Source organism: Archocentrus centrarchus, chromosome 9, assembly GCF_007364275.1.
Source record: "Archocentrus centrarchus isolate MPI-CPG fArcCen1 chromosome 9, fArcCen1, whole genome shotgun sequence".
Taxonomy (NCBI): domain Eukaryota; kingdom Metazoa; phylum Chordata; class Actinopteri; order Cichliformes; family Cichlidae; genus Archocentrus; species Archocentrus centrarchus.
The window spans coordinates 12835576-12851419 of NC_044354.1; the positions used below are offsets into that span (position 1 = coordinate 12835576).

Genomic DNA, 15844 nt, shown 5'->3' on the forward strand with positions numbered 1-15844 from the left:
AAGAGTCTCCAGCGATGGCAGCGCGCCAAGCTAGCTTGTCGGAAGCAGATCCTTACTTGCCCACAGCCAGGACTCCAGCAGATGGTGGCAACATGGAAGGAATTGCGGAAGTCGAACCGTGCGCTGGCACCAGCTGGACCTAGCCATGGTGGCTCCGCCATTGGAAGACATGCTAGAGTTGGATTATGATGATGATGATGAGGACACTTCAGAGTTCCTCGTATCAGAAGATGAGGTGGACAAAGATAACATTTTCGTTCCCTCTCCTCAGACTGTCAAGCCTAACACTGTGGCCGCCTCCTGGGGTGAGAAGGACAGCGCACCAGCTTCCCCTGCTCCCAGCATGCATTTGCAGAATGTGTGCAAATGCGCTACATCCATATCCTGATGTCGTAATGGAGACCACCAGATCACGTTATGAGGGGAAGAAATTGCCCCAGGCCACCAGGGCGGTGAAGCAGTTATTCCCAGTCTTCCCAGAGCTGTTGGAAGAGATAGCAGTCTTGTGGAAGGACCACCCGTTCAGCAGCAGAAGCCCAATACAAGGGGCTTCTTCCCTGGATTTTGAGGGCATGGAGAAGCACGGCTTACTCCGCATGCCTCCTATGGAGCCATTAGTGGCAGCCCACCTCCATCCGCGGTGAGCAGCGGCATCCTCCAGGAACCCCACACTCCCGTCAAAAGCGGACCATTTTCAGTCTGCCATGACTGAAAGGGCCTACAAAGCGGCGGCTTCGGCTGCTAGTGCACTGAATGTTTCCTCCATGCTCGCTGCTTACCAAGCAGAGCTGTGCAAGGATATGACGACTAGGCCCGAGTGTGTGGGAAGAGATCACTGTGATTACGGACATTTTCCTCCGCGTGCAGCGCTGTGCAGTCCAAGCTACAGGGAAATCTATGGGAATGATGTCTCTGGAGCTTGAAAAAGGCGACTGGACTTCTTTTTGTTTCTTGAAGACGTTTCACCTCTTATCCGAAAGGCTTCTTCAGTTCTCAACCAAATGGTGGAGAGACCCAGGTATTTAAACCCCTGTGGGCGTAGTCCCCTGGAGGTGGTTATGACCCTCTATTGATCATGTGCTTGAACACATGTGCCCAGGTGTGAAGGGGGCGTGGGTCATATTTAATCAGTGGTTTCAGTTGAAACCAACTTAGGACTCCGCTCCATTGTTTCCTGTGGCCTATTGAGGTCACTCCAGGTCAACCACCTCCAGGGGACTACGCCCACAGGGGTTTAAATACCTGGGTCTCTCCACCATTTGGTTGAGAACTGAAGAAGCCTTTCGGATGAGAGGTGAAACGTCTTCAAGAAACAAAAAGAAGTCCAGTCGCCTTTTTCAAGCTCCAGAGACTACTATGACCTGGATAACTGAGAATCTACACAGACATATGGGAATGATGGTGTTGCAGGAAGGCGCCAGATGGCTCAACCTGACAGACCTATGAGAGAGGGAAAAGGAGGACATCCTTGACATGCCGATCGTGCCTGATGGCATTTTCGGGACTGCTCTGGCTTCCATGCAGCAGAGATGTGAGGCGAATTAGAGGGAAGATGAAGCTCTTAAACTTTGCCTCTCCCCGAAAACCAAGCCAATGCCTCCTCTGGCCCCATGGCAGACCTTTGCACAGGCTGTCCCTCAGCCACCCCCTCAGTTCAGAATCCCAAAACATACGAAGCCCCAGCCACGGAATGGCCCGAGTCAGACAGCGGCTCTCCCTCTTTTTGTTCTCCCTCTCTTTTTGTCATTTTCATTGAGCCACTAGCAGCAGCAATCCAACAAAATGCAAATATTAAAGGGATTCAAACTGAAAATATGGAACACAAAATTAGCCTTTATGCTGATGATGTATTACTTTTCCTTGGGAATTCACGAGCTTCTATTTTGAAGACTATCACACTGATAAATACGTTCTCATCTATATCTGATTACTCTATCAGTTGGAGTAAATCAACAGTTTTGCCTCTGAATTATAATTTCCATAACACCTCTAGGACTCCACTAAAGTCAGGAAATATTAGATATTCAGGCATAAATTTTTCTGCCAGGCTCTCAGACTTGGTACGATTAAATCATCCCCTTATTAAAAACAATAGCGGATGATCTATCACGTTGGAATAGTTTACCTATATCACTCATGGGGAGAGTCACCACCATTAAAATGATGGTTTTGCCAAAAATTAATTATCTGTTTTTACTGATCCCTAATAAACCTTCTCTTCCTTGGTTTAAGTCAAAAAACAAACTGTCAAGAATAAGTTAAAAAACTTTACAAAAGCCAAAATACAGTGGCGGTCTGGAATTACCAAACTTTTATTACTATTTCTTAGGCAGTAGATTGCACAGGGGGGGTCTGCTCGCATTCTATAGGAGGAAATACACTCCCTGTTACAAAAGAGAGCTATAGGTATAGTCCCCCCCCCAAACAGAGTCGAAGCGGCTTTTACTCCAGGTATTTTCTGGTCCCCAAATGGGAAGGGCACGGACTTTGCCCTATCCTGGATCTGCGGGCTCTGAACGAATTTCTCAGAAAATACAAATTCAGGATGCTGACTCATGCATCTCTGATACGTTTAGTGCGCCAGGATGACTGGTTTACTTCCGTCGACCTAAAGGACGCATATTTTCACACTCCCATTTACCCTCCACACAGGCGGTATCTGAGGTTTGCTTTTCAGGGTGTCTGTTACGAGTACAGAGTACTGCCCTTCGGCCTGTCCCTGAGCCCCCCGAGTGTTTGTACGCTGCACCGAGGCGGCGATAGCACCGCTGAGGCAGCAGGGCATTCATCTGGCTACATATTTAGACGACTGGCTCCTTCTAGCCCAGTCAAAGCAGGAAGCTGCAACATAGACTTCTGTTGTCGTAGAGCATCTAACCGACCTGGGTTTCATAATGAACACAGAAAAGAGTGTGTTGTCTCCGGCGCAACATATAATCTTTCTGGGGTTGTCTCTGGACTCAATCTCATTCACAGCTAGTCTGTCAGCAGAGAGAGTGAAGGCATTCAGACCGTGCCTCGCTCTTTTTTGTCTACACAAAACAGTCCGCTTCAGGCTATGCCTTCGACTACTGGGATTGATGGCTTCAGCCATCCTTGTAGTGCGACTCGGCTGCCTGCATATGAGAGATTTTCAGCACTGGGTAGCTTCTCTCAGACTGAACCCTGTGCATCATGGCGTGTGGAGGGTTACAGTAATGGTGGAATCCGCAATGGCTTTACGCCGTTGGCGACATCCAGATTTTCTGACTCAGGGGGTACCCATGGGCACCGTTTAGTGCCGGAAGGTGGTCACCACAGATGCAAGCATGTCCGGCTGGGGCAGTGTTCACAAAGGGCGATCCGTGAGAGGTCTCTGGAATGGCACTCACCAACAAACCCACATAAATTATCTGGAGCTTCTGACAGTGTTTCTCACCCTCAGGTGCTTTCTCCCATTCCTCCAGGGACATCACGTTCTTGTAAGGACCGACAATACAAGGACGGTGGCTTATATCAACCGTCACAGGAGACTGCGTTCACAGCAGTTGCACACACTGGCATGCAGACTGATCCTGTGGAGCAGCGAACGTTTCCTGTCTCTGAGGGCGACGCACATGGCAGGATCTCTTTTTTTTTTTTTTTTGACCTGTCACGACTGGCAGTTTTCGCAATCGGAATGATAATCCGAAGGCATTATTGTACATATTTGCTTTTACAAGAAGTGCTCTATAAATTTTCTATAGGCTATTCTTGTTAATTGTATTTTTATTTTATTTATTCTTGCCAGATCTGACAGGCAGGGAAAGAAGAAGAAGAGAGATGGAGAGCAGAAAGAAAAAAGAGAAAGAGGAAAAAAAAAACGGGGGGGGGGGGGGGGGGGGGGGGGGGCAGGAAAAAAATAGAAGATAAAAGCTACACATAAATACACATTCACATATATATATATATACACATGCATATACACACACACACATACAGTCTTGCTGTAGTTTGTAGTAATGTATGTGTGTTCCTCTGTCGTGGAACGTACTCAATAATGAGGGCAAGAAGCTGCAACCACCCTCCCCCGGGATCCAGAGGCAGGCAGAGAAAGACCCAGGGGACCTGGGTCATCCACGGCCCACCAGGAGCACAGAAGACCCAAGACCACACATCCCAATGGCAACCGCGCGCACACCCCAGAGGAGGAAGACCCCAGACGGAGCCCCCACGGTCAATGGGCAAGAGCCCAGAGAGCCAGAGGCAATGAGCAGCCCCCCCCCGGCAGGCCGGCCCCCCCAGCACGAGTCGAGAATGCAGCCACGAGACCCCAGGTGCCCGGGAACCGCCCGACACCCAGCAGACCCCCCCCCCCGACGCCAAAGAGGCCCGAGCCACCCATAGGCCACAGCCGCCAAGGGAGCGGGCCAGAAGCCACACCAAGACATCCGGCCACACACCCCAGGACCCCCAGGCACCCACATCCCAGGGGCGGGAGTGACAATCAGTGGGGAGCAGCGGGGAGCGTTAGGCAGGGGTAACTCCTGCCCTCCGCAACCATGTCCCACAGGGGCCAAGGCTCAACAAGCCACAGACCCAGGCCCAGCTGTCCATACACACGCACCCACGCACACGTCATATATTCATACACACACACATACATGCCAGTCACACACCCATGCTCATATACACGGACCATACATGGACATTAAGTGTGGGCAAGCAGGCACCAGCACCGAGCCAGTGGCGCCCCAGAGAAGCAGCCAACCCAGCCCCGAACTACTAGCCAGTCCCTACCCCCCGGCAGGGTGCACGAAACCCGGGTGTGGGAAGACCTGCCCACCCCCTCCTCCCACTCTAAATGGTTGGGGTGATATGTTAGGTGTATGTAGTGGGAGGAATGTGTATGACTGTATGAAAGCTACAGTGCTATTAAAATTGGCAGGATCTCTAAATCTGGGGGTGGATCTGCTATCCAGAGGCAACTGGGCCCTGCATCCTGCCATTGTAGAGCAGCTGTGGCTGCGCTATGGTCAGGCTGCGGTGGATGTTTTTGCTTCATGAATAAAATGCGCAGTGTCCGTGTTTCTTCTCGTTGCGCAATCAAAGCGTGCCTCTCAGTGTGGGCGCGCTTGCACACGTTTGGCCACCCGTGCTCCTGTACCCTTTTCCTCCTCTGGTTCTAATATCTCCCACTCTGTCCAGAGTGAGGGAACATCGCCACACACTGATTCTGATAGCTCCACTCTGACTGGCAATGCACTGGCTAGTGGAGATATATCAGCTTCTGTGTGGGCAGCCATGGCAACTCCCGCTGCGCAGGGATATGCTGTCCCAGGCACGGGGGGGATTTTCCACCCAGTGCCTGGAACTTTGGGCCTGGCCCGTGAGTGGATAAATCCAAGCATGGGGGATCTTCCCCCATGACTGGATTGATTAACATGATTAACACTATTCAGAATGCTAGGGCATCCGCCACCAGGTCTCTTTACAACCGTAAGTGGAGGGTATTTGAAGACTGGTGCCACAATAAGGGTCACGTTCCCTTTCAGTGTCCAGTGGGCCTGATTCTGATATTCCTACAGGACTTGATTGACAAGCAAAAAGCCTTTTCCACAGTTAAAGTGTACTTGGCCACCATTGCTGCCTTCCACATGGAGTTTGGTGATAAAATGCTTAGCCAACACCCTTTGGTTTGCCGTTTTTATGAACGGGGCCCACAGGTTACTCCATGTCTCCAGGCCACTGGCACCCCCTTGGGATTAAGCAGTGGTTTTGGATGGGCTGTGTGGCCCTCCATTCGAACCTCTACAAGGGACTGATTTAAAGCATCTGTCCCTGAAGACTGTGTTGCTGCTAGCTTTAGCCTCAGCTAAGTGTGTCAGCGACATTCATGCTCTTTCAGCACATCCTTCATGCACTCAGTTTGCCCAGGGGCAGGCTAGGGTGCTGTTGAAGCCCAACCCAGCCTATGTGCCTAAGGTGGTTGGGTCGTATGTGCCTATTACCTTGACAGCGTTCTCCCCGCCTCCTTTTTCTTCTGATGAAGAACAAAGGTTGCACATGCTGTGTCCTGTCCATGCACTGCACGCTTATTTGGACAGGACTACGAGTTTCCGAAATAGTGACCAGCTTTTCATTTCATAGGCAGGTCCTCACAAAGGCAGACCTATCACTAAGCAACGGCTCTCACACTGGATTGTGGAGGCAATTGCGCCGGGGTATTTGAGTCGGGGGCTGCAGGCCCCAGAGGGCCTACGTGCTCACCCACTCGTGGTCTGGCAGCGTCCTGGGCCCTGTTTAAAGGTGTGTCAATCCAGGACATCTGTGCAGCTGCCAGCTGGTATTCACCTCTCATTCATCAACCTCATTTTTAAGTGCAAAAACCCATTTACCCCCACTGTCTTTTTATCTTGTGGCAGCTGGGTGAGTATGAAAGTCTCATTTTCTCTCAGACTGCAACTCCTCTTTCATGGCTTCTTTCCACTGCCTTGAATTAGGTGATGCAATGGCTTCCTTATATGGTCTGAGGAATATCACACACCGCTTTGTAACAAGAGTCCACACTAATTTGTAATTTGTTTCCTGCGTCTTCTGTCTCAAAGTCCTGTATGTGTGCTGGTTTCTTTCTGTTTCTTGGTGGGTTCCTTCTGGTTACAGTCTGTTCAGGTACAACTTCAGAAACATCACTTTTATCAGGTACATTTTCAACACTGTTATAGACTCTATTATTGATGAATACTAATCTGGTTTCATGAAAAACTGTCACATTTCTAATAATGGTATGCTAATTTTAGATATGCAGGATTATTCTGAACTTATACAAATTCAGAATAATCCCAAATAATCCAGAATAGTTTAATTCTATTTTGAACTTTCACAAAGCGTTTGACACCATAGAACAAGAATTCATACTCACTACACTTAAAAGATTTGGTTTTAGTGAGTTTCTCAATAGATGTGTACAAACTTTGTATGCAGAATGTTAAATCTCCTAGATTTAGACTCCGAAGAGGGATTCGAGATAGATGCCCAGTATCTGTATATCTCTTTTTGTTAGCAGCTGATTTTCTAAATATTCATGTCAGAAACAGCCCAACACAGGGGATCAGTATCGCAGGTCAAACTGTTTCCATTAGCCAGCTGGTTGATGATACAGGTTTGTTTTTAAAAGATGTGTCACAGGTGTCTCTGGCAATTAGTACTGTTAAAAGCTTCACTAAGGCCTCTGACCTGTACCTTAATATTAATAAGTGTGAACTGTTGCCAGTGAATAATTGCTCACACTCCTCTGTTTGTGGCATCCGTGTCAAAGATTCTGTAACATACCTGGGTATCAGTATCACTAACATTAGTAAAAACAGAAGTATTACCAATTTCATTCCCATCTTTGAAAAGTCCAAAAAGTTTTTTAATAGTTGGCTACAAAGGGACTTGTCCCTGAGGTAGAGTTTTGCCTTTTAAAGCAGAAGGATTATCCCGGCTTGCCTATGATGCCCAGTCTCTTTATGTAGATGAATCAGTTTGTAAATCTGCTGACAAAATGCTTTCAAGCTTCTTATGGAAAAACAAAATGCTTTATTAAATAAAATTGATTTGAATCTCACTCTATACCTAGCATGCTCTGCTGTCACACCAACCTGTGACCACCCATTCCAAAGTCAAGAAATATATTTTGATTGGGTTGGGTTGACTATCTTTTTGCAGTCCTTAGCAAATTTGGCTTTGGGGGAAAATTAATTTCATGATTAAATTATTGTATCATCAGCCATTTGCTACAGTTCATACCACTTCCCAAACCTCAGTTGTTTAACCCCTTAACTGGCAGCAAAAAAATCACCTGACAAAAACTACATAACACCCTCTGGTTATTATTGGCTCTGAACAACCCATTTCATAGCCTATTAACTGGCTGCGTCTGGTCCGCCGGCCGAATGAAGTGCATTTATATGGCAGGCTAGACCCGCCCATTTTGACTGACACCTCATTCGGCCAATCATGTTAAGAAATGGGTTTCCCAGAGCCAATAATACTCAGAAGGCGTCACGTAGCTTTGTCAGGTGATTTGGTGCAGCCAGTTACATGATTGGCCGAATGACGTGTCAATAAAAATGGGAGGGTCTAGCCTGCCATATAAAAGGGACTACAAACGGCCCGTCACCGGGCCCTTGCCAGTTAAGGGGCTACATTACATAGAGGCACCCTTCAGGGCTGTTCCCTTAGCCCTCTATTTTTTGATCTGGCAATAGAGCCCCTCGCCATTGCACTACGTACCAGTGAGGAAATATCCAGCATTTGGAGAAATTACATGGAACATAAGGTGTCGTTTTATGCAGATGACCTTTTACTTTTTATCTCCAAGCCATCAACTTCATTGCCTTTTGCCCTCAATCTGTTTAGCCAGTTTGGTCAGCTTTCCAGGTACAAGCTGAACCTTACCAAAAGTGTGCTTTTCCCCTTAAGTAGTAAAGTAAATATGTCAGATTTCACCAATCTGCCATTCAGAATTGAAAGACAAAACTTCACATATCTGGGTACCACTGTGACAAAAAAATCCAAAACATAAAAACCTGTTCAAAGAGAACTTGACTCCACTCTTAAATCCCTCATAAAATAGACACCGCTTTCAATGTCTCTGGTAGAACATATCAATTCAATTAAAACGACTATACTATTTAAATTTCTATATCTTTCTCAGTAATAGCAATACCTATTTTTATTCCCATTATGTTTTTTAATGAGCTGAACTCGATTTTTTTCATCCTACATCTGGCAGGGTAAATGCCCATGGCTTAATAAGATACATCTTCAAAAACCTAAAGAGGAGGGGGGAGTTTGCCCTCCCCAATTTCCTGTTTTATTATTGGGCTGCCAACCTTAGGTGCTTAGTGTTCTGGTATTTTTACCATAACCTGAGGGAAAATATGGGGCCAGTTTAGGAAATACTTTAAACTCTATGATTTTTCCCCTCTAAGCCCCATTGCATTTTATCATCTCTTTAAACCATCTGATCAGGATGGGGTGTTCCTAGAGTGGCACAGGAGGGGTCTTACTCATTTTATGGACTTTTTCATAGGGAACAAATTAGCATCATTTGAACAACTTAGCCATAAATATGGTCTACCACAATTCTACCACCTAGGACAGGGACCTGGGTAGGAGTTTTTTTTTTTTTTGAAGTATATTGTTTAAATAGACTATATATTTGATTCATTTGTACCCATGGGCTCTTATTTGAATGCATAAAGGAGACATTTAAATAAAAAGACAGTGATTTAAAGAGAAATATTTTTTGTTCAGCAGGCTGAAACTCACTCTGATCCACAAAAGAAGGACCTTGTCAAGGTGCGAGCAGACCGTGCGGTGTGTGAACCCGAGTGAGGACCCAGTAGCAGGACACAGAGGCCTGCTATTGGATAATAAGGAAGTGAATTAACAAGATGGCGAACTTTTATTATAACTCAACATAATAACCTTACACATCCAGGGGGACACAATCTAGTAACATTTAAACTGGGAAATACTAACAAAGAAAAGCAGGAGACAGAGGAACATGAGAAACACAGGGACACACTGCCACATGTGATAAGATATAAGAGTCTGACAAGTGACAACGGGGAAGACTGAGACAATAAATACATAATCAGGGAACAGACAACAGGTGGGGAACACAGCTCAACACAATTGGAAAACAAGACAAGGAAGTAAAACTAAACACAGAGCACAAGAGACAAATTCAGGGGCTGCACCCGTCGAAGGACACATCACAGCGAGGTGATAAAGGCTGTGCATATTCAAAGGCTCCTCCAAATGCAGGTTTCCCCGGATTTAATGTCTTACTAGAATGCTGTCAATATACATTAAAGTTTGCTATTAAATATATTTACCCAACTTGAATTTTCATCACATGAAGGTGAATCCCATTTAATTCTTTAATTAATTATTCAGTAAAATTTTTTAGATTCAACTCATTGTGCGCACAAGGTACACAACGAAATGATCTTTCCAGATCACTCATCCAGAGACAAGCATCTGTGGTCATGCAGCCAGAGACCGGCGCTACCGTTAGGCAATGTGATTTAAGTGTCTTGCCCAAGGACACAACGCAGCACAGGGACAGGGGCTCGAACCTGCAACCTTCTGGCTGCAAGGCGAGCGCCTACCCACTGCACCACTGCCATAGAATCTATTGATAGAATAGAATCTATTGATGAAATAGCAACCTCACTTTAATCATTTTTTTAAAATTGAGAATTTCATTATTGCGGAGTAATGAGAGTAAGAGACAAACTGCTTTAATGTCCCCAGTTTAACCGTTAATCTGATCTAAGAACAGCTTCACTGATAGATGATGGCTCTCTGACAGCCACAGCAGAGATGTTTCACTGTGTTACTGTTAAAGGTCAGAGTTCAGTCATAATTTTATATTTAGTTGACACCATGCAGGGCAGCTTTCCAAGTCTGTAATTAACATTATCAGAAATCATTATCAGAAATGTCTCAGCTTTATAGGCTTTACATTTTTCAGTAGAGATTTGGGTGGATGGCCCATGTTAAATAAAGAATGCAGATCGTGTTGGGAAAATGAAGCCACTATGAACGGATCTGGACTGGATGAGCTGGGAAATGACTAGAGCCTGAACTGGATCTGGATCCTCCTGCTGTGCAAGTGGACTCGGACACAGTTTGCAGATCCATTATAGAACTATGATTTACGTGATTGACAGCGGAAAATATGTTGAGATTCATACTCTGAATTTCAGATACCATAACTTTCATGCTGACAACATTTAAGTCACTCTAAATACACTTAATTTAGTTTTCAAGTCTTAAAAACATTTTGAGATAAATGATCGATCATTGATCAGTGTGTTTGTGTAAAGCTTCACACCGATCAGATTACATCAAAATCTGATGTAAACAGTGATGATACAGTAAATGTTTCAGAGGAACTGACTGACAGTCCTACAACTGCAGCTGTGCTGATCTGTGACATCATCGTTGTCTGCATCCTCATAGCCTGTTGATGAGGGAACAGCTGTAAAAGCTTCATGTTACGTACAAAAATAAACTAACATCTAACTAACTGGATTTCAGTGCTTGTCTGCAAAGGAATTCGCTCTTTGACACTCTGACAGCGATTTGATGAATGAGGAAATGAGTTTCAGACAGGTGGTTTGGGTGCAACAGAAGGGGAGGAGTCAGAAAGAAACTCAGAGTCTGCTGAATAGAACCTGCCAGCGAGCAGGTTAAATTCACAGAGTCTCTCTTTCTGGAACAGTTTCCACTATTTTCGGGTTAACAAACCCAGAGATTTTAGCTAAACCTGCTTTCTGGAATCGGGCCCTGAAGTAGAACTATAACAAAGAATAAAAACCAAATGCAAACTGGGAAACACAAGAGAAGAGATCCTAAGAGAACTAAACACAAAATGCTGGGCATACGGCTCAGGACCACGATGGACCTGTTTTAACACTACAGTGCAGCAATCTAGCCAGAGAAAAAAAATCAGTCTGGCATCGGCAACATGTGCCCACTTGCTAATGCAGTGATAGAACAGTTCATAAGGAACCAGTGAAATTCTTATCACAGCACAAGATGACCTCAGTATGGCGCAGCGCCCAGCGGTGAACCGCTGGCTAGAACCCTGACACATCTGTGTCCAATTATGCTCCAACACTATCCAAGAATGTGATTATAGTTTTTTAAATATCTTTAGTAATAGATGATTAAATCTACACCAAATCTAATTCATTCAGTGCTTTTTGTCTTAGATATTTCTCCAAGCAGTAGACAGCGATGGGATCTGTGTCTGCATCAAACTTGTTGGCAAAGAGGTGATGCTGCTCAATCAACCATTGCAGGTCTCCAGGGCCATACACACATACTGATCTGACGTGGTGGCCTTTGCACTCTGGGTATACTGCTTGCAGTGAACCCTGTGACCCCTCGTGCCAGGGCCACTTCACCATACGTGCAATTGCATTCATATCTGTCATGTCGAATTTATGGTTGGGCCATGTTGAGCCAGGAACACCAGGAATTCGTTGTATTGTTGCCCACAGAAACTCATCAGGACTGTAGGTATCTTTGGCCCACTCAATGAGCGCCAGTACTCGCTTGTCTTCCAACACACTGCGAACATAACCTCGGTTCACCACGATGTAGGCATTTCCTGATAGAAGGGGCAGATTGAAGGGAGGTGGATCCTTTGTTTTTCCTGTAGACTAGCATAAATAAATAGTTAATTAATATGATCATGAGTCAGTCTGAATAGAAAGTTTTTACAATGGCAAAGTTAACTGATCAATAGCTATTTAATATCCCAAAGAAGTACCTGGATTTTTCCATCAACTGTGTGGAAAACAGTAGTCACCCTCCACTTCTTTCCAGGAGACATTGCCTCTGTCTCCAAACTGTTCCCCCCTTTCAGTGAACGCAAAGTCTGCACAATTTCCAAGTTGGTTTTTAGAGGGAAATCTTGGCCACAGAGGTTGATGAAGTATTTCCATGTTGTACTGGCATTATAGAGATCAGCCATACAGTTAAGGTCAGCCTGAACACGTGTCCATCCAGCATAGACCACGCTCACAGCCTCACTGACCATGAACACATTTGGGAAACAGGAAACAATGCCCTTGATGGCAGAAAAGACTGAGGCCGGTGACTTTTTGTCCACATGGACACAGTAAATATTTTGAGGTGTGTAGACAGCTCGTAGTAGTCGCTCAAAGTTTTGAACCTGTGGATAAAAAGAATTCAATTGTCTTTATTAAATGTTTTTGCTGGAACTGTTTAAAGCAGCAATTTAGCAAATGATCAAAACCAAAGCAGCAATGTGGGATATTCATCATACCTATAACACTGATTCTGATAAGAAATTTTAAAACAACAAGATTACTGTTATAACATCCTGACTATGGCAGGCTGTTTTAACATAAAATGTTTGTCTGACCATATGTAATTACATTTAAGATATCTAAAACTGCAAAACAACATTTTGACTATCCATAATGGTAATTTAAGATATCTGCAAATACATTCTGACTAGTATTAACAATAATTCAAGATATCTTTAATTACATTTTGACGAGTAAAAATTCCTTTCAAGATATCTCAAATGACTTCATCGAATTCATTATTTGACACACATCTATGGCAGGCCGTTTTATCATAAAATCCGATTCACCACACTTACATTCCAAATATCTGAAATTGGTTTATGACTAGACGTATTAGTAAATGAATATATCTCTAATTATATTTTGACTAGACAAAATACCTATTTGAGATAGCTCTAATTACATTCTGACTTGTCAAACTGACGTCAGATTTACCGTTGAGTGGAATGGAGGCTTCAATTTAAGATATCTTCAATGAATTACTGTCTGAAACACCTATTTCAGATATCTACAGTTGAATTATGACTAGTCAGAAAGTTATATCAATATATCTCGTTTGTTGTTCTGACTAGTCCTAATTCTAATTAAAGGTATCTTGAATGACACAGTAATTAAAATATATAATACGTCTAGACATAAATCAATTTCAGATATCTGGAATGTAAGTGTGATGATTTTATGTTTAAATGGCCTGCCATATCCTGACAGTGATATTTATACATTTTGAAATGCTCCCTACAGAGGCACAGAATAAAAATAAGAGCTGGTTTTGCAAACTAAAATGTGTCCTTGTAGCAAGTAAACTGAACGTCATATTTAAGATCTGTTGTGTTTGCCTCTAATACTAGAAATGCCAGCAGTTTCTAATATTTCTAAATTATTTGCATTTTCTTGTTTTTATGACAGGTGATTTAATAAATTTATTAAGGGCGCCTTGGTGGCTTAGTGGTGAAGCTGGCGACCACATACATATGCCGCGTTGTGGTGCGGGCGGCGCGGGTTAGTGTCCCGGCCTGTCGCCAATTTGCCCGCGTGTCTTCCCCTGTATCTTTCCCCCATTTCCTGTCTCTCCACTGCTAACAAAAGCCGCTGTGGCCAAAAACGCAAAAAAATAAATAAATAAATTTATTAAGCAGTGTACATTTTATCCATTAGCAATTAAAGCATTGTTTAGACCTATGCAATGTTTTTCAGTATACTAAGATTTTAGATCTTACATACCTTGTGATGTACAACCATAGAGTAAGCCAGAGGAAAGGCCTCTTCTTCCTTGCTTAATGGCAATGTTATGTATTTCCTGCTTACTTTGAATTTCCTGTAAATTCACAGTTTTGAAGAAGCAATGCTGTTTCTAAAGTCTGTACATTTAAATAATGATTAAGAATTAAACAGTCACTGAAACCTGTCATTTAAATCCACAAACCTGCAGTCTTGGGTTGCATTGATATAATACTCATCAGGGATCTGAATCCTCTTCTGGAAGTCTTTGGTGACAGTCAGTAACTTGGCTTGCAGCAATTCCTCCTGCTCTCCCTGCAGGATTGCTGAACAGTTGCAAATGTTCTCTGGGCTGCTGTCATCATCGGTATACTCCAGCCATCGATACCTGAAGATGAAGACAGGACCTCTGCCTGTTTTCACCTGCCTCAATAGGAAAAGCATCCATAGTGATCCCAGTACACCAATGAACTGCAATAACCGTAGCTGCCAGCCTCTTTTTGGAAACCGCATTATTTGCAGTAAGATGAGAACCTCAAATACAATGTTACAAGTGTGAGACCTGCTAGAAATGTCTGAGACCTCTGGCACCATAAAACAATAATGGAATTATGTTTGCTAATGTTTAGAGAAGTTCCTTTCATGAAGGTATGCTGATAGGTCCATAGGTTACTGCACCTGCAACCAAGACAAGAGGTCAGATGAGAATAGTATTTCATAGAAATATGCCTAAATAACAATTTAGATGTCATGGTCCCCGAGTCATTGACCCAGTATTTCGTGTTTGGTCATTTCTTTATTTTGGGGGGTTTAAGAAGTGGTTCATGTGCCTAGTTTCTATTAATAGTTCTTTGTGTTTTTGTTAGTTATTATTGAGTTTATTATGTTCTTTCTTTCAGTTTACCCTGTCTCCCCGGAGTTCCTCATGGACCGCTTAGTCTCTGTCAGCCATGTCTCCTTGTTTAGTTCTTCCTCAGTTATTTTGTTAATCATGTATCCGTGTGCACAATTAGTTACTTCCTATGTCTCTATATTAGATTTAGTTCAGCTGTGTTTTCCTCCAGGTGTCCATCCTTTGCCCTCCTCACTTTGTGCATTTATTCCCTTAGCTGGTCTTAGGCCCTTGTCGCATCATTCTGTTTCTGAACTGCTGTGACAGGCAGGTTGAGGACCCCAATGCAGGACTCGAGAAGCAGTGTTTAAAACTCAGAATCCTCAGCTGGAAAGGCTGAACCAAACAGAGCTGGATGGGCCAGCACAACAGGTCACAAAACACACTTGATCACAGGGCTGGGAGGGAAACAGGAAGTAAAACTAAACACAATGCACACAGAACAGGGGAGTAGGAAAATAAAACAGGAGGAGAGGACAGGTAAACAAAAACGTGACACAACAGTGGAAGTAAAATGAAAAACAGAACACGTGAGACAAGGGACAAAGACACAGAGGAATGAAACACTCAGGAACACAGGGACACACGCCTGACCACAAGAATAAAGGGAACCAGGAACTCAATAACGATAAATATAACAATGCAAGACTCTAACCTGAGCAAACTAGAACACAAAGTACTCAGCCTTCACCACATATGACTATAGGTTGTAACATATCATCGCTATCAAATACAGTTCATCTTAAAGCAACAGATAAAAGTAGTGTTTATATTTAGGAACAAACAAAAACAGGTTCAAAGATGAGGAAGAGTACTTCTAACTTCATATATCAAACCTAACTCCCTGCAAGGTCAGATCTTCTTGCCATAT

General features: G+C 44.0%; 1 protein-coding gene across 1 annotated transcript; it reads right to left on the reverse strand.

Moving 5' to 3' along the window:
* Positions 1-11624: 11624 nt before the first annotated feature.
* Positions 11625-14594, reverse strand: LOC115786067 (beta-1,3-galactosyl-O-glycosyl-glycoprotein beta-1,6-N-acetylglucosaminyltransferase-like). The gene is made up of 4 exons (XM_030738091.1): positions 14287-14594; positions 14085-14178; positions 12299-12703; positions 11625-12188 (listed from the first exon to the last, which is right to left on the reverse strand). Exons 1-4 carry the CDS (start codon positions 14592-14594, stop codon positions 11697-11699), a joined length of 1299 nt encoding a protein of 432 aa, XP_030593951.1. The 3' UTR covers positions 11625-11696.
* Between the last annotated feature and the right edge of the window lie 1250 nt (positions 14595-15844).